This window comes from Pan troglodytes, chromosome 9, assembly GCF_028858775.2.
Source record: "Pan troglodytes isolate AG18354 chromosome 9, NHGRI_mPanTro3-v2.0_pri, whole genome shotgun sequence".
Lineage (NCBI taxonomy): Eukaryota > Metazoa > Chordata > Mammalia > Primates > Hominidae > Pan > Pan troglodytes.
This window is the reverse complement of record NC_072407.2, coordinates 119925957-119945146: the sequence shown is the minus strand read 5'-3', so window position 1 is coordinate 119945146 and position 19190 is coordinate 119925957. Positions and strand designations below refer to the sequence as shown.

Here is a 19190-nt window from a genome sequence, read left to right as displayed (position 1 = left end):
GCTCTGGGGGTGGGATCCAGCTTCCTAGGGACTGTGTGTCTTCTGTGAAAGTGTGAACACTGAGGCGGGGGGATGAATATATGCTGGGTAGACAAGGCACACCCTGACTATAGCTATTTACAAAGTTGGGAAAACACAGTTTATTGAATTTCCTCTTCACTCAATGGTGGCCCATTTACCCCCTCTCTGTACTAAGAGGAAGTTCCATTAGCTCACACAAAGACAGCATTACGCATTCCTCAGCTTGGAAAAGCCCTTGAAGGAGATTGCTCAGTTGAAGAACAGCCGGGGCCTTCTGTTGGGGACTGTAATCCAAATTCCCAAGAAATCTGCAAGTGTCTCATCAGCCCCGGCTGCTTGGAAGGACTCGCTCAGTTTCTCCCAAGGGCCTGTCTGTGGTGAGTGGTTACAGAGCAGCCTCAAAGCAGAGATGAACCAGCGCAAACTCCTACTCATTCCACAGAAACGGAGCAGGCAGGGCCTGCACCAAGGGCTGCGTCTTCTGACTTCCTTCTGACCTGCAAGCTGCTCTTTGATCTGTCGTATCCAACCAAACTGGCTGCAGTTCCTTGAATGTAATTCCTTTTACTCTCTGAATCTTTATATTTAGACCTTAGGGGCCTTTTCCATGGGGAATAAGCCATCGCTAACACCTCATTTCCAGGAGAAAGTGACCAACACTACTTTTCTTTCCAATATTGACAAGGAGGGCTCTAGGGCAAAAGCCTGAGCAGGTCTGAAATGGCGTGATATTAGTCAAGTTCTCTGAAGATGATAGGATCAGCACTTCCTCAGAACTAGTTATTTTCTCAGAATGAACAGGGTGAGGCAAGATTGGAGATGACACGGTGGAAAAGAGGTGAGGTGTCCCCAGTCACCTTCTAGGGGATTCAGGTAGGACGAAGAGAAAAGCACACCCAGGAAGCTCAGGCCGCGGGCCTGGGTTTGTTCTACCCACTGGGCTGAGCACAGGGAGAAATTCAAACCCACATGGGGTTTTTCATGGAGGGAGCAGGCTGCTTCTAGAATAGAGTGCAGATGGCTTCCGCACTTAGGAGAACCACCGCTGAGACACGCCTCCTGGGCAAGGGGAGCCAGGGACAGGGCTCTGGGAACAGAGCTCCAGGGAGGTCCGGTTTGCTGTCTTCCTGGAAAGGAGGGGTTTCCAGGTTCTTCTCTCCACATTGTCAGAACTCACATCCAAAACGTTGCATTGTGCTTTCCACCTCTTCCTTTTCTGTCTTCTGAAAGAGTCCCGCTGCACACTCCTTATCGCTTTCATTTTCACTTGTTTCCAAGAAAAGCTGTCCATTTTTCTTTACAGCCTCAACAGCCAATGACAGCTAGTGGCACATAGTACCACATGCCTGGCACCATGTTAAACTTTTTATGTGCAATTTCATTTACACCTCACAACATCCTCATGGGGAGTTGTCAACTCCACGTGACAGGTGGGGAAATTAAAACTTGATGAGGATAAGTAATGGGCCCAAGGTCACAATACAGGTAGCATGAGGACTCCCTGGGTCTGTCAGATTTAAGCCTGAGTCCTCAGCCCTGTTTCCTTAAAGTGACATCACACATCCCACACATTATTACCCTCCTCATTATCAACAACCGAGTCCTCCATGAACCAATGTGCCATCAGCAATCTGACTGGTTTCACACGATTCCTGGGGTCTTGACAATTTATTGGAATAAAAAACATGTATCACTTATTGACAGAGCTTTGTGTTCAAGGCACATTCATACCCATTTCCTCAGCAGAACCTCACATCCCTGTGAATTAGACAAGTCAGTCATTATTCTGCAGATGAGGAAACTGAGGCTCCAAGAGGATAAGTGACTTCTCCAAGGTCATACCACTGGAAACAGCAAAGTCAGAGCTAGAATTTCGGGGCTCCTGAGATATCCAGAATTCTTTCACTGTGCAATGCTGCCTCTCCAATAAATAAATGAACAAAATAAATAAATAAAGCTTTCAAGGGAACCCTGAGGAATCCTCCCTCAAGCCTGCCTCCAGAGGGAGTTCAGTTACCAGACTGGCACCTAAGAGCACTTTGGCAGAGGGGTGGGGGTCATGGCTGGATTCCCTGGGCCAGAATATCTGTTTTCAGAATGCTCCAGAGAAGGGCAGGGCTGAGATGACTCTGGATGGCACGCACAGGCCTGTCCCCTCACAGCTTCCATGCCTGTGGACTGAACTGCCTTTGTTTGAAGGCAGAGTCCAAATGGCCTATGGGGAGGCAGGGCCCATAATGCCCCCTTCTGGGGCTGTGTCTGATACTGTCTTGGCATGACACCATGGACTCCCATTGGATCTGTTAGCCTCTGGCATAAGAAACAAGCCAGCTTGGTACTCCACGGACAGTATCTGCATTCTCCCAGGACCAGCTTGGCTAATACCCAGCAAACATGGAGAGTCCCCTAAAGGTGGAGTCCTTATTTCACAGATGGGAGATTGAGGCCCTCTGACAAGTGGCTAGTCCAAAATCACACAGCTGAACACCAACAAGGCAGGGACCCCAGCCCAGTGCCCAGTGGCTTATCCTCTGGGTCTGTAGCTGGACATTAGCAGCAAACACAAGCCCAGGCCTCCAACCCTGACCCTCTGGGGCTGGCATGAGCTGGTGCCCAAGCCCAGAGGCCGCCCAAAGGGCTGAGTTATGACCAATACAAAAAACCATGGCTTCTCTGGAAGTTGTCAGCAAGATGGTGGGGCAGCAAAGTGAGGATGTGAGTGGCTTGGCCTCAGCAAGTGCCCCAGGGGGATGCTACTCCATTTGTTGGAGAGAGGGAGATATTTGCAGATGGGTGCCAGAGGTACCCACCAGAGGGATGGGTTCTGAGCTGGAAGCCCCATCCAGGGTCTCGGCTCCCTTTGTCTCCCCTCAGTGAATCCATTATGATGCGTTTGAGTGTCCAGAAAATATATACCTTAAGATCTTCCAGTGACAAGCTTCCTGCCTCAGAGGCCCGATGAGGGGAGGTTCCCCATGTGACCATCCCAGAGATCAAACTCGGCCTTCATATCCTCCTTTTTCCCCTAAAAATGACCCCAGCAGCAAGGCCCTGAAGCTTCCATTCCTACAGCCCTTCCTCCTGCTGGAAGCTGTGATGCTCGAGTGGCCTAAGCAGGGAGGTCTGGGTCTGAGCTGACTTCAGCCTGGTGGCCTCACCACAACTCCAGAAAGCCCCATGGTTCCCCTGAGCAAATAATCCTTTATGATACAGGAACGAGTTCCAAGGAGGGAGAAGGTCCCTGCCCTTCTCAGCTCTGCCAGAGTCTGCAGGGCCCCAGTCAACAGAACAGGTCAGTGCCACCCACATACCCTGCACTAGTTCAGTGAGTTGGCCTCCTCCTGCCCCAGGTACCCTGACCAGCCCTGCAGGGCCTGGCTGGGGCTGGCCCCAGTGGACTTGCAGAAAAGTGCCCAGACTGCCTCATGCCTAACTTCTGCCCCGGGGGCCCTCGTCCTGGTCCAGGCAGAGGTGCAGGCATGGCTAAAATCAAAAGCAGCCTCTCAGCCTGAGTCACTCACTTGACTGCAGGCTAGAGATGAGGGGCAGGGTGACCAGGTCTGAGTTAAAGCTGCCCAGGAGACCACCTGGGGCTGCCACACAGCCTAGAGGGGCAAGGTCATGGGCAAAGCTCCAGTCAGATATTCCCAGGTCACTGCAGCTGCTCAAGGCCAGGAGTGACCATTCCTCAGTGGGCTGGTTCCACTGTCCCGTTGGGGCCCCTGAGGAAGCCAGAGTCATTTCTAGAGGATCCTGTTTCAAATAGCCCCTGGCCAGGGCTGGTGGATGCAAGCCTGCCTCATCAACCAGGCATCTCCCGAATTTGGGGCCAAGGCCATCTGTCAAGGGAGATTCTTCCTCCCGGCAGCCTGTCTTGGTTGCCTTCTCTTCAGCACATCTGGTCTGCCTCAAGTAGCCCTGGAATGCCACAGCAGCTGGGTCTTCTTCCCCAGGCACCTCAGGCTCTGGGGGACTGTGGTGGCCCAAGGCTGAGCCACGCTGTGTGTCCCCAGCCCGGCCCTCAGAGTTTTGAACTAGGCCAATGCCACTGTCATCCTGGCCCCTGCTGTTGCTCCCCACCTGTTGCTCCCAGGTGGGCCCTGTGCTGGGGCTCAGGCCGGGCTCCTGCAGGCAGATCCCGCTGTCCGTGCTATTGCTGCTGCCACTACTGCAGCTGTCCCCCAGCACAGGGGGCTCCCCATTTCCCAGCGTTCTGTCAGCCTGGGGGTGAGGGTCAGGGAGGAGGAACTGGGGCTCTTCAGTCTGCAGGGATGGCTTGGTGCTGCCAAAGCCACTGTCTGTGCTGCCGTGCAGGTCCAAGTTCTTCAGCTCTGGGGACACCTTCAGAAAGGCCTCCTCATCAAGCGGGTGGATGGTGTCTTGGGTCTCTGGGGAGGGACGCTGGCTGATGAAGATGAAGGGGCTGGGCTTCTTGAAGAGCTGGGGAAGAGAGGGCAGAGTGAGAGAAGCAGGAGTCACCTTCCAGCACCCATCCCAGTGCTGCCGGGGAAGGCCAGGCCCAGGAGGAGAGCTCAATGGAGGGGACTACAGTCTAAATTACACTGCAATGTATTCTGTTTTGTTTTCGAATCCAGCTTTCCTCCTAATGCAATTCCCAGTTTGGCTCAGGCCAGATACACAAGAAACTTGTATTCTCAGGCCCAGATGGAGTAACAGGCAGAACCAGGGTCTGCTGAGCATGGTGAAAACTCTCAGGTGGCTCCATCCACAGTGCTTTTCAAACCTGAAAGCAGGCTAGACCCATCTAGAAGCATGTTTCAAACTTTTTTGACTATGACTCAAAATCAGAAATAAGTTGCATAATGACTTGTATATATAACCCGTATGTAAATAACTGAAACCAGTTTCACAAAATAATACTCATCATTATGAGCTGTGCCACGATATTTCTGCAGTTCTTATTCTATTGTATCCCAGTCTACGCCCTCCTGCCCATTTCATTTTCTAAAATTCTGGATGTAAGACACCAAATTAAGTTTTCTATTCCCTGAGTAGTGACCCACACGAACATGGTGGCTGCAGTGTGGGGCAGTGGCACAAGTGTGGAACTCACAGTGAAGGGGCTGCTCTCTGTTAATTGCCAAGGGTTTTAAGGAAGCCACATAACCCCTCTGCCCTAGCCACACTGGTGTTCTTTCTGTCCCAGAACACATCAAGCACCGTGCTGCCTCAGGGCCTTTGCACACACTCTCCCTCCTGCTTGAAATGCTCTCGGCACTTTATATGGCTGTGTCCTGTTCATGGTTTAGGTCTCAGCTCAGATGTCACTTCTTCAGCAAAGCCTTCCTGAATACCTTGCCTAAAGCAGTACTCCTGCCACTCTCTCCACATTAACCCTGTTACTTCTTCCTAGCACTTTGTTCCTAGAATTATTTTACTTGTTTGTTTTCTGTCTCTCACTATACACACACTCACTTACTCCACATTCCCAAAAGAACACAAACTCCTTGAGGGCAGGAACTGTCTAGTGTTGTTTACTACCCTGTCTCCAGAGTCTAAACTGAGCTGGCACACAGTAGGCCCTCCTAAGGTCTGCCGACTGACTCACTGACTCACTGTTGCATATCTGCCCTCATTTCCTTGGTACATGATGATTCAAATGCAGCTCTTATTGGTTGAGTCCCTATTCCTATCACATTGCTTGGTGATTTAGGATGTGTCCTCTAGAGCCAGACTTCCTGGGTTCAAATCCCAGCTCTGACTCTTATCAGCTTTGTCACCCTGACCAAATTACTTACCCTCTCTGTGCTTTAGTTCCTCATCTGTAACATGGAAATAATGACAGTACCTGCCTCCTTATGCTGTAATGTGTCTACAGTGCTTAGAACAAAGTGTGGTACATAGAAGGTGCTCAATAAATATATGTTGAATTGAACTTTACCCTCCAATAATTCTGTAAGAGAAGTATTATTACCTCTATTTCCTAGAGGAGAAAACTGAAACTCAGAGAAGATAAATGACTTGCACAAAGTGGCACAACAGTAAAGAACACAACTGGAATTCATCCTCAACTGTCCTGATTTGAAATCCCTTCCTTGTCCAATAATACTTACCTTGATGAACTGTTGAAAGATCAAATCAAACAAGCTAATGAATGAGAAGAAACTAATGAATGTGTCAGTGCTCTGTGCATTATAATTTATTCATGTGGTAATAACTACGATCATCAGATGAAGGGATTGAGCTATATTTATCCTGAAGAGAAAAAACCCTCAAGGACAAGTCAGTTCTGTGATCCAAAAGTACAGAAGGGGCAGGGTGCGGTGGCTAATGCCTATAATCCTAGCACTTTGGGAGGCCGAGGTGGGCATATCACCGGAGGTCAGGAGTTCGAGACCAGCCTGGTCAACACCCCGTCTCTACTAAAAATACAAAAATTAGCCAGGCATGGTGGCAGATGCCTGTAATCCCAGCTACTTGGGAGGCTAAGGCAGGAGAATCACTGGAACCTGGGAGGGTGAGGCTGCAAGTGAGCTGAGATTGCGCCACTGCACTTGTCTCTCGTCTCGTTTTCCCTAGAGATCCCAGGATCCCTCTGGAGATTCCCCTTCCAGTTGTGGGGCCCCTGCCTTGCAGACGGAGCTGGTCCTTCCCAGCTGATCCCTCAGCCATCATGCAATAGTGCCAGCTATGGAGGCTATGGTGGGCAATCTTCAATGCGGCCTGAACTCCAGGCCAGAGACCAGGCCGAGGTTTGGAAAATGCTGCCCAATCTTTGCAAGCTGAGTTTTGGAGACTGGCTTGCCACAAATGTATCATTTGTCAGTACAATGTAGCAAGAGGACACACCCTGGGAGGGGAGGAGGGCTTGGCCTCCTCCATGAGCCCCTCCCTGTCCCCCGCCAGCATCCCCTCTCCAGTGGCCCAGCATCCCCACCGCCCCCCAGTGTCCTCTCTCCTCTGGCCCACTCTGGCAGCAGCCCGAGGACCAGCACTTCTGGCCTTTCCTTCTTTCTCTCTTGTGGAACACGCATGGCTACTAGCGGTAGGAAAGTGGGTTCCCTCCCTGACTCTTCCTGGCTGTGTGGCCCTGTGTGTGTAACAATCTCTCTGTGCCTCAGTTTCCTCACTTATGAAATGGGGATAATAACTGTGCCTCATAATCAGAGATGCAATGCACAGGGGCTAGTCCATGGCCAACTACTAGTAGATCATATCAAAATGGCTCGTGGTCATTGAGATTTGTGATTCCATGTGTCTCATCTGAGCTACTGGATGGCAACATTCTCGGAACTGGGCTTCACGCTCACTTCCTCCCTCTGTCCCCACAGTGCTTGATGAAGGTATCTCCCAATCACATCAGGGCTGAGAGCAGAGGCAAGCTAAGGCAATGGACTGGCTGGGAGGAAAAGAGCTCCCTGCCCTCCTGGAAGCTTGGGTGTGGCTGGGAAGGACGGGGCAGTGACCTCCTTGCAAGACTCACCAGGACACTGGGCAGCTTCTTTCGGCGCCGCACATACAGCTGGAGGGCCAGGCAGTAGGCGAGGGCTCCGGAGAGCAGCAGGACAAAGGCAAAGAAGATGATGACGTTGGTCACGGTGAAATCTGCAGGCCCAGAGAGATGTGTTTGTGGCCTGTCACCATGGGGCACGGTGATTCTGGTCATAGGACTCTGGTCCCATGAAATCCATTGCCCACTGTCAGGAACCATTCAGTGAGTGGCCCAAGGCAAACTACAGGCCATAACTCTAGATGTGTCTAGGTTTCTGCGAATCCCTACCTGGCCTTCCAAACCATGCCCTGAAGGATTCCCTTAGGGGATGCGCTAACTGCTTCCAGCTCTCTGCACATGACTTCCATCACAGCAAACAGAACAGTGAGGCAGGATGGTACAGCAGGTAAGAATCGAGGCTCCGGGGGCTGCTAGATGTGGTTTCAAGTCCCAGCTTCACCACTTACTAGCTGTGCAATTGTGGACAAATTAATTACTCTGTCAGAGCCACTGACCTCATAAGGTAGTTGTGAAGTGACACAGGACTGACCATGTACCAATACCATCAGATTCTTTTAACTTTTATACTTATAGGAGGTAAATACTATCATCAGCCCCATTTTTACATATTAGGATCCTGAAGCACATAGAAGTTAAGTAATTTGCCCAAAGTCATATACCTCAAAAGTTGTAAAGCTGAGAATTGGAACTATTTCATGTATCAGTGAATGAATGTATGAAAAACTCTTAAGACTGCCTGATACCCACTTAGTGCCTTCCTCTGCATTGAGACTTAAGTGACACTGAGCTGTTGAGTGTCCTTCATAAACTGAAATTTGTTGCAGATCTAGCAGGAGTCACTTTCACCTTTGCCAGACTCTGCCCACACTGGACTGGGCCCTCCCAGAGCACTTACTGTTGGCATGTTTCATTGGGCACTGGACATCTCATCTGCTGTCCAATAAGAGTTGCTTGTTACAGTCTCCTCTGTGCACACTCTATCTCCCCAGCCAGGATACAAGATCCTCCTAGGCAGGACCGTGGCCTCCATGTCCTCTATTATCTCCCTCCCCCTACAGCCCCGGCACCTGACTGACAGCCTGGAGCAGTATTTGCTGACTTTAGCAGCTCTGGCGAGGAGCAGAGCAGAATAGGGGAAGTAAGGAGAAGCCCTTTGTATCCCTGGCTCTGAGGAAGAACAGCAGAAGACCGTAACAACAGGAACTAGCACAGCTCACTGAAGATGGCCCCGGGGGAGGGGGATGTTGTTGGGAAACACAGCTGTGCTCCAGTGGGAGGACCCTAGATCCAAGAGACCTGGTTCTGCCACCAAGTCCTGGCTGTGCAACCCTAGGAAGTTGCTAATACTGAGCCTCAGTTCCCTCATCTCTAAAATGAGGACAGTAGGACCTCTCTCCTATTAAGGATGCAGAGCTATGTGAAGCAGCACCTAACACAGTGGCTGGCACCAGCATCCCAGGTGCACGCGTTTTGGATTGCACCAGGCCCTCCCAGTCTCCCTCCCCATGCTGAGAGCAGCTCAGCTGACTCACACTGCCTGGTGAGGGAGACGCACTCCTCTTTAGACCACATCCCCTTGTTACTTCGGGAAGCGACAGATGGTTTCACCTGGACACAGAACTCTCCCACTTCTCCAGAGGTTAGGAGGCTGAAGTTTTCATGTTTTACTTTCTTGTGTGTGAACTGAAACAAAAATGATAGCAATTAACAAAATCCTTTTATTTCACGGCACACGGACACTGAGAGCTGGTGGGCCTTTAGAGGTGATTTCAGCCAACCCCCTTCAGTATCCTTTGTCTAAGATGACAAACCCCACAATTACCAATGCAGCACATGATCTCTGTAATGACCACAATTTTATTTTGTATTTTAAAAGAAAAAGCGGTGTTTTATAGATGCTGAAGATCTTCCCAGAAGGGGCTGGAATCAACAGTGGTGGAGAGGAGAGAGGGTGGATTTTGCAGATGCCAGCTCTCCCATAACAGGGGCGCCCTCTGGTAGGTTACACAGCCTCTCAGAGCCTTATTGCTTCATCTAGAAGGGCTCTGGGGTGCCCAATTGCCCTAGTAGGCAATTCCTTTGAGGAGCATCTCACAAGAGCATAGCTCTGAGGGCTGAGGTGGTTTCTACTCCCTCCTCTGCCCACCCACCATCCCAGACCCTCCCTTTAGTCCACAAGCAAAGTTCCCAATGGCACACAAGGGTGCTTCCAGCCCAGGGGACAGGGAAGCCAAGGGAGTTCTGGCCCTGGGGCCTTGGGGAACCCCATACCGTGAAGTTTCCCGGCACCTTGCGAATGGCAATCTCATACTCTCGGAAGTGACTGAAGATGCTTTCATATGTGTCATTTGCGGGGGCCATCTTGGGCCTGGGTAGCTGAATCTTCCCGAGGATGAAGCCATTGTGGATCTCTAGGTTCACACTGCCAACTGTCAGAGTCACTAAATGGAGTTGGGGCGGGGGGGAATACCATGAGACTTGAGGGCTGAGGAGGGTCTGGGTGTCCCCCCCCCCGAGACTTCGCCTCCAGAATTAAGCTTAATTAGAACCTAGGCCTAAAACTTGGCCACAGGTTTGTCAATGCAGCAGAATGTAAGGACTTCTTGGGGAGCACATTAAAAATACATATACCCTAAAATCAGATGCATCAACCAATGGAATATGATGGAGAGCCCAGAAATAAACCCACAATTGATTTTCAACAAAGGGGCCAAGAACACACAATGGGAAAAGAACAGTCTCTTCAACAAATGGTGTTGGGAAAACTGGATATTCACAAACAGAACAATGAAAATAGATCTTTGTCTCACCTCTTACACAACAATCAACACAAAATGGATTAAAGACAAATGTAACACCTGAAACTATAAAAACCACCAGAAGAAAACCTGGGGCAAAGTTCTAAGACTTTGGTCTGCGCAAAGATTTCTTGGATACGATCCCTAAAGCACAGGCAACAAAAGCAAAAATAGACAAATGGGATTGCATCACACTAAAGAGCTTCTGCACAGCAAAAGAAACAACCACTAGAGTGAAGACACAATCTATGAATGGGTGGAAAATATTTACAAATGTTCATTGAATAAGGGGTTAATATCCAAAATATACAAGGAACTCATACTACTTAATAACAAGAAAACAAATAAACCTGTTTTTAAAATGGGTAAAGGACTTGAATAGACAGTTAAAAGAAGACATACAAATGACCAGCAGATACATGAAAAAATGGTCAACATCTCTAATCATCAGAGAAATGCAAATTAAAACCACAATGAGATACCACTCCACACCTGTTAGATTGGCTATTATCCAAAAGATGGAAGTAACAAGCGTTGGCAAGGATGTGGTGAAAAGGGAAACCCTTGCACGTCGCTGGTGGTGAATTTCTCAGCCATTATGGAAAACAGTATGGATGTTCCTCAAAAATCTAAAAATAGAGCTACGATGTGATCCAGCAATTCCCACTACTGGGTATATATCGAAAGATATTGAAATTAGTGTATTGAAGAGATACCTGTATCCCCCGTTCATTGCAGTATTATTCATAACAGCCAAGATATGGAAATGCCCACCAATGGATGAATGGGTTTTTTAAATGTGGTATGTATATACAACAGAATCCTATTCAGCCTCGAAAAATAGGAAACTGAGGCCCGGCCCAGTGGCTCACGCCTGTAATCCTAGCACTTTGGGAGGCTTAGGCGGGTGGATCATTTGAGGTCAGGAGTCCAAGACCAGCCTGGCCAAGATGGTGAAAGCCCATCTCTACTAAAAATACAAAAATTAGCCAGGCATGGTGGCACGTGCCTGTAATCCCAGCTACTCAGGAGGCTGAAGCAGGAGAATCTCTTGAACTCGGGAGGCGGAGGTTGAAGTGAGATGAGATCAAGACATTGCACTGCAGCCTGGGTGACAGAGCAAGACTTTGTCTCAAATTGAAAAAAAAGGAAACTCTCATTTGGGACAACACAGATGGACCTAGAGGACATCATGAGCGAAATAAGCCAGGTGCAAAGAGATAAATGCCATAAGATCTCACTTATGTATAGAATCTAAGTAGAATTCTTTTAGAGTTCAATTCATAGAAGTAGAGAGTAGAAGGGGTTACCAGAGGCTGGAAGGAAGCAGGTGGGAGAAGTGGATAGGGAACAAGGAGAGGGGTACCAAGTTACAGTGAGACAGGAGAAATAAGTTCTGGTGCCTATTACACGGCAAGGTGACTGTAGTAATAATAATGGACTGTATATTTCAAAATAGCTGAAAGATAATATTTTAAATGTTTTTGGCACAAAGAAATGCTAAATATTTGAGGTGATAGATATTCTAATTACCTTGATTTGATCATTCCACAAGGTATACATGTATTATGTATACATAACACTGTACCTCATAAACATGTAGAATTATTACTTGTCAATTAAAAGAAAAACTTTTTTATAAAACGTTTTCAACACTCTACTGTTTTTTGTTTATTTGTTTGTTTTTTTGAGACAGAGTCTTGCTCTATCACCCAGACTGGAGTGCAATGGCTTGATCTTGGCTCACTGCAACCTCTGCCTCCTGAGTTCAAGTGATTCTCCTGCCTCAGCCTCCCTGAGTAGCTGAGACTACAGGTGCACGCCACCACGCCCGGCTAATTTTTGTATTTTTAGAAGAGATGGGGTTTCACCTTGTCAGCCAGGCTGGTCTCAAACTCCTGACCTCAGGTGATCCACCCACCTTGGCCTCCCAAAGTGCTGGGATTACAGCCGTGAGCCACCGAGCCCAGCCCAACACTTTACTGTTAAGCATAATATTTATGGTAGATATGTGTAGATAGATACCTTTCTAGAGGTTAGGACATTTTCTTTCTACTTTAACTTTGCTTAGTTTCTTTTTAAATGTTGTTTTCTTTTTTAAATGGTTAATGTGATAAATTGCATTGATTATATTTTTATGTAGAAATTTCCAATAGACAGAAAAGTAGAAGAGAATATAATGATTTCCAAAGTCCCAGCTTTAGTAATTGCAAACACTAGGCCAATTTTGAAGTAATTGGTGGCAGGGGAGGGTCATCAATATCCCCCCATGAAATTTACTTTAGCATTTTAAAGAAAATCCCAAGCCCTGTATTACTTAATTCCTAATTACTTAAGTATGTATCTCTCACATATCACACCTTTGTAAATATAACTACCATGCTGTTATCACATGTAACAAACAAATACCTAGTAATATGCCCTAAAAACCATTTCGTATACAAATATGGTGATTTCCTCAAAAATGTCTTTTTATAATTGCCTTGCTCAAATCAAAATACAAAGAAGAACAAAATGTTAAAAAAAAAAAAAAATACAGATGCCCTGGGCCCATTCAAGACACAGTTAGTCTGAATTTCTGAGGCTGGGCCCTGGAAATAGATATTTTAAACACACTTGCTGGGAAACGTTTCTGCACCAGCTGAGCAGTGGCCTGTGGGCAGGCATTTGGAAGCCAATGACCTCCTAGACCATCGGCTCTAACTCTGAATCCTACAGAGCGAGGTCTCCATGCACACAAAACTTTCTCAATCCCAACTGGTGGGATGAAAAATCCCATTGAGTTGGGGGCTTATCCTTTCCTCTTACCTCTCCAGAGAGGGATCCATAACTTCTCTTTAGTAGCACTTCCCATTTCAAAGGGATGACCCCTGGGTGTTCACCCCTAAAGAAGTGGGGCGTTCACCCAAATTCTGCCTACTGCTTGCTGCCCTATGCTGAGTGTTCATGGATTCGCTTCCTCTCCCTGAACCCTCCCTGAAAAAACAAGTTCACAGGCCTGGACCTGGTGACTCAGCTGCCCCAACCCACCCCAAGACCTCTCTTCTGTAGGATAAACAACTCCAGTTCCCTTTTAAATCTCAAACAACTTGGGCTATTTTTATCTAACATTCTCCAAAGTCCTGCCCTGTTTGGGCAACTAGTTCTCCGGCCAGGGAGGCTGGCCGACATGGTGAGCTATGGTAATAGACAGAAAAGCTCTAGACTAGAGTTCCTGGCTGGAAGGGACTTCAGAGCCATGTTCTAAGTCAAGGGAGGAAAAGCACCTTCATCCACAGAGAAGCGGGTGTTGGTGACGGTCCAGTTGGAGTGCCGGCTGCCGTCCACAGCCCGCACTCTGGCCCGGTAGCCATTGCTGCGGTACAGGTCCAAGGTCACTGCGGTAAGGTCATAGGACAGGGTCTGGCTACAGTTGGAGATGGAGTTCCAGGACTCTATTCCATACCTGAGGAGATACCAGGTTAGGCACTGGAAACGAGCTTGTGCTCAATCCTACCTCCTTTAAGGGAGACGCAAGAGGCCAGGAAGAGAGCTCCCACAGTGGGAGAAACTGGGACAGCCCTCAGGCTATATCCTGTAGTCCACGGCAGCTCATTGTGAGGGGTCTCCCTTGGTCTTGGGACCCCGTACCAATTTCCATGTGGTCTAGAAGATTTTTAGATAGGAATACGAGTAGTCCCAGCTCTTCCAGAAATTCTTTCTGGCTCCTACAGCACAGCCTGGTCTCTCCCTTCTCCCCACTGCCTTTACAGTCATTAGTGTTCCCCTGTTGTCTGGCTGTACTGTGGATGCTTCTCCTTTTCCAGTAAGATAGAAAAGCCTTGGAGGCCGGAGGTGGTGCCTCACGCCAGTAATCCCAGCCCTTTGGGAGGCTGAGGCGGGTGGATCACCTGAAGTCAGGAGTTCGAGACCAGCCTGGCCAACATGGTGAAACCCCGTCTCTACTAAAAATGCAAACATTAGCCAGGCATGGTGGTGGACCCCTGTAATCCCAGCTACTTGGGAGGCTGAGGTGGGAGAATTGCTTGAACCCAGGAGGCAGAGGCTGCAGTGAGCTGAGATTGCGCCACTGCACTCCAGCCTGGGTGACAGAGTGAGAAGCTGTCTCAACGAAACAAAATAAAACAAAAGAAAAAAGAGAAAAGCCTTGGCACAAAGGCTTTTCTTACTATGGAGTGAGCAAAGGCTCTGGCCTTTTCACCCAGAGCTCCCGGCACATTGCTCAGCAAGGGAGTCTCAGTCAGTACTTGTCAACTGCTGGCTATGTGTTAGGGGCCCTCAGGCACTCACTTCATTAACAAGGCAGGTATCTTCCCATGCTAGGAGAGTAGAGGACAAGGCGGGGATTCACTCCTCCCTCCCCCTCCCTCTTCCCTTTTCCTCACCTCAGGAGCGCCACTTCATAGCAGGTACTTTCAGACTGATTTGGGATGGGTGTCCAGTGGAGGATGTGGTGGAAAAATTCTGCTTCAAACCACACAGACGGAGGGCTGGGCAGCTCTGTCCCTGGGGAGAAGAGTGTCAGTACCACAGCTTGGAGGGGGGGCAGGCATTGATGACCCCAATTTTACCAAAGAAGAAAGGGAGGTTCAGAGAGGCTATGACTCGCCCGAGGCCAGTGGAGCCCGTAAGGGGCAGAGTGGGCACATGAATCCACATGTGTCTGATTCTAGAGCTAGTGTGTCTCCCTAAATCACTGCCCTGTGCTCTCTGTGATCAGAAGCTGCAGTGGGGGCTGAGAAGAGCCAAGCTGAGTCTGATGCCTACCAGGGAAGAAGGCAGGGGCCGAGGGCTAAGCAAGTTGGCAATGAGCTCTCAGATGTGTTAGTCCCTGGCTCTGCCCAATCCCTGTCCCTGCTCTAGCACTATTCCTAGGCTTGGCCCCATCCACACACCTGGTCCCCACCCTGGCTTGGCCCAGGCTCCAGCTCAAAGCCACCTCACTAAGTACACAGACAGCCTGCTTGCTGACATCTGCCTCCTTCTCTTCATAGGTCTCCTGGGCTCCCCAAGCTAAGCGCTTGCCTCATTCCCTAGTTTCTGGGAGGGCTTTGCCTATAGCCAGATGTCCAACCTCTGGCTGGGCAAGGCCAGATGGAATAAATCAGCTCTGGCTCTACACATGGCTGAGGACATCCCCACAAGAGCTGGCACCTGTAGCTCCGAGGCGAGATACTCAATACCAATTCCTAGCTCTACTCTCCCTTTACCCCCAGTACACACCATTCACCATGGGAAACACCGCTGAAGGCATTGTCTTCTTTGTAAGAATGCAACAAACATTTCTACTTTAAGAGTCTTGTTGATCAAGCAGACTGAAGTATGTGCAAGGCCAACGGCTGGTTGGTTCCCTTTCTCTCCTCCTTGATCCTCTAAGTTCTCTCCATTTGACAGCGACTCTGCTCCCGCTCCCTAGTTTTCTAACTTCTCTACATCTCTCTAATCATGCACCTGTTTTTTCTTTATTTTGGGGGGGGGGAGGACTCTGTCATCTGTCTCTTGCTTTCTTTCTTATACCGTCTTTGATCTTCACGTCAGTGCCTTGATTTCGAAACATTAGACGGAAAGTGAAAAATGCAGCGAGTTGTTGTGGTATTTGGGCTGCACATCTCCGACTCAGCTCTCGATCACGTGAATGGCTGACTGCATGTTTTACTTGTATTTTGGTGTCATGAAGAAGCAGTTTCGGTCCTTGCTCTCTGTCTCTGCTCTTGGTCCTTCCAACTCCCGGCTCTTTCATTCTGTCTCTGGGGTTTACTTTTCTTAGTTGCAGAAACCTTGCCGGAGAACTGTCTGGGTTAGGAGCCTGAACTGGGTTAGAAGCCTGAACTGGCTGGGTTAGGAGGAGAGAGGCAGGGGGCAGTGGGAGTGAGTTGGGGGCTACAGGTGGAGCAAGGGGGATCAGATCGGGGTGATCAGTGAGGGATGAAGGTGAGATGGGAGAAGGACAGACAGAGGCTAGTTGAAGAGTCGACTAAGAGAAGGGAGAGTCAGGAGATCAAAATTATTCCCCAAGGGGACAAGAAGTCCCATCATTTGAACCTAAACAGCAAAAAACCTAGAGCTAAACTTACGGCTCATCTAGAAGTGGGTGGATGATGAGGTTTGCGGGTTGGGGGTTTGGCCTTGCGCATACTTCTCTATCCTTCCCAATCCGTCAGTTCCTGTCAATCTCAGCCTCTTCCACTTCCACAACAGGTGAGCCTGAGATCCAGGTTTGCCAGAGTGAGGGAGCACCCGGGCACCGCTCTGCCAGAGGGCCAGCCAGCCAGGGCTCTCCACTGGATGGAGAACTTTAATGGAGCGGGCGCGGAGAGGGCAGGGCAGGGAAGGGCCGCGTCCCGGAGCCTTACCATGAGCGTCTGAGCCAAGACGGAGGCTGAGGAGCGCCGCCAGCAGCACTACGAGGCACGGCAGCATCCTGGGCGCGCCGCATCGTCTGGGGCCGGAGCGGAGCCGGCCTGCGCGCCTCCAGCTACCCTTGGGCTGGGACTGACAGCTCCGCCGCCCGCTCGGCCAGCGCCCCGCAGGGCTGACGTCAGCGGGGCGTGGCCTACAGACGCCCCGCCCCCGAGGCCGCGGACGGGGAACCACTGTCCCACAGGGCTACCGCCTGGGGCAACCCGAGGCTGTCCTGGGGCGGAAGCGGGCTCCGGCCACCCCTCCCTTTCCCTCCCTCTGGGCCTCCAGTGCCTTCGGATCAAAGTGGTCCGGGTAGCCCGGCCGGCCGTGGGTACGTGTGTGTGTGTGTGTGCGCGCGCGCGTGTGTGCATGTGCTGGGAAGCAGGTGGCCAGGCACAGCCTCGGCCCTGAGTGCGGAAGGTGGGGTGAGGGCGTCCGAGCCGCTTTTGCCTGGAGTGCCGGCTTGGCGTTAAGGATGTGGCCGCGGCCGCTCCGAATGGGAAGGAGGTAGTTGCAGGCCCTTGAGGGCAAAGGCGCCAGGACGCGGGTGTGAGTCTTGGCGTTGCCCCAGGGCCTCCCCGTCTGGGGGTCTGAGGACACCGATGGATGAATACTGAGTAGTCCCCTACCTAATTGTTGGAGGGGGGTCCACAACTAAGCAGTTTATGCAGACCTGCCCCCAAAGTCCCAGGAAGCTGAGAGACCCAAGAAAGAGGCTTTTAACCAGCAGCTCAGCAGCTGAGCCTCAAAGCGCGATTTTTAAAATTTTTTTATCCTTTTTTTTTTTTTTTTTTTTTTTTTTACAGTCTCGCTCTGTCGCCCAAGCTGGAATGCAGTGGCGTGATCTCGGATCACTGCAACCTTCATCTCCCAGGTTCAAGCGATTCTCCTGCCTCAGCCTTCCCAGTAGCTGGCATTACAGGCATGTGCCACCACGCCTGGGCTAATTTTTGTATTTTTAGTAGAGACGGGGTTTCACCATGTTGGCCAGGCTGGTCTCGAACTCCTGACCTCAGGTGATCCACCCGCCTCGGCCTCCCAAAGTGCTGGGATTACAGGGGTGAGCCACCGCGCCCAGCCTTAAACCGTGTTTTAAACTTAGTTTCTCTTCTTTCCTTTTTTCTCTTCCTCCTCTGGGCCTCAAGATATAATTTTGAGACAAACTGCATGTATGTTACCTCTCATCTTAAAACACAGCCTCAGGACGTGCTGTGACCTCCACTCCCTTTCCTGTCCCATACTGTACTCCCATGCCTTACGCACGTTTATTTACCTACGTGCTTGTTAAGCACACGCTATGCTCTTATCTGGTCATATATTTCCTTAGATGCCTCAGGAGCTGCATCCTGATAGGGACCAGGCACCTCCGGAATTCTCTCTACAACAAAAGCTTACTTCAGGAGTTGAACATATACCCTGCTGAAGAGTAAACTAATTTATAACCTGGCAGGATCCACGATTGCACCAGCCCCTCCACCAAATAAGACAATAATTAAAGAGGACCACTGGAGCAAGTCACGCCATCTGGTACCTCCTAACCTCCCCCTTGCCTTTTCTGCATTTCAGATCCTCTCTTAAAAAACCCCTGCGTTCCCCCCATGAATTGAAGAGTGGAATTGTTTGCTGCTCTTCCCCTGCTAGCATGGCAGCTAGCAGATTTTCCTTTATTATCCATTCTTTCTACAAGCAGAGAGCAGCCAGATCCTTTTGCAGGTTACAGGCTGACACATCCAGTTTCTTAGAAAAAAACATTTAATACGGACTTATAAACAGAAACTACGTTTGGGTCTCCACGATTCACCCCCAGGACCAGGGCTTATAGACCACAGGGGAAGGGTGATTCAGAAAAGATGTGTAGGACAGTTGAAGTATGATAACATCAAGGTTGTTTGACCTAAGGGCCGGATTTACAGTAAGTGCTTGCACTTACACAAGGAGCAATTGATAAACTGGGAATCTCAGAGGTCTTCTGGGAGGCTCCGAAGCCAACACGGCCAAAACTGTGGATTAGCATCCAACATGGAGTTGCTTTAGCCTCCATAAGGACTTCTCCCAGTCTCTTCTGGGTTTCCCTTGCTTGCTTGAAATCTGATATTCAGACCAATTTTTGTGTTGGGTAATAGCACCACTGGAGTGCTGGGTAACACCTCAGCACATCCTCAGTCTCTCGCACCTCTGTGTCACTTGGCTCATCTGAGGCCATCTCCAGGTGAACCAAATATGTGAGGATATGAGAGACAGACTGTCCATCACTTTTTCTTGGAGGCTGACACCTGCTTCAAAGTGTGTGTGTGTGTGTGTGTGTGTGTGTGTGTGTGTGTGTGTGTGCAGGCACTTGCAGTCATATATGATTTGCAGTGGCCAGTCTGTGGATTTGGATTTCATTGTGGTGTGGAGAACGTCGTCTGTTTGCCAAGTGCATATGTGTGTTTGGGACTGTGTGTGCATCCCTCGAGCCCTGCCCTTGTTCTCAGACAAACCAAAGAAGAGGGGCT

The 19190-nt window shown here is 49.7% G+C and overlaps 2 protein-coding genes across 3 annotated transcripts in view; both read right to left on the bottom strand.

Moving 5' to 3' along the window:
- Positions 1-19190, bottom strand: part of CD3E (CD3 epsilon subunit of T-cell receptor complex) — a 541795-nt gene that overhangs the window by 315074 nt on the left and 207531 nt on the right. The window lies entirely within an intron of this gene.
- On the bottom strand, positions 1675-16871 carry IL10RA (interleukin 10 receptor subunit alpha). Of its 2 annotated transcripts, XM_003313328.6 has the most exons (8): positions 16647-16838; positions 16368-16497; positions 14679-14799; positions 13560-13738; positions 9767-9936; positions 9028-9178; positions 7466-7587; positions 1675-4461 (listed from the first exon to the last, which is right to left on the bottom strand). In XM_003313328.6, exons 2-8 carry the CDS (start codon positions 16372-16374, stop codon positions 3535-3537), a joined length of 1677 nt encoding a protein of 558 aa, XP_003313376.1. In that variant the 5' UTR covers positions 16375-16497; positions 16647-16838; the 3' UTR covers positions 1675-3534. The 2 variants fall into 2 exon arrangements, with proteins under 2 accessions (XP_003313376.1, XP_508785.2); XM_508785.8 differs by lacking the exon at positions 16368-16497 and having other exon boundaries at positions 16647-16871.

Excerpts from the sequence above, each read along its gene's own strand:
- IL10RA (XM_508785.8), bottom strand. The coding sequence starts at position 16,713 with ATGCTGCCGTGCCTCGTAGTGCTGCTGGCGGCGCTCCTCAGCCTCCGT. Across the intron at positions 13,739-14,678 it reads TATGAAGTGGCGCTCCTGAG|GTATGGAATAGAGTCCTGGA; the intron begins GTGAGGAAAAGG and ends GTATCTCCTCAG. Across the intron at positions 4,462-7,465 it reads AGAAGCTGCCCAGTGTCCTG|CTCTTCAAGAAGCCCAGCCC; the intron begins GTGAGTCTTGCA and ends TCTCTTCCCCAG.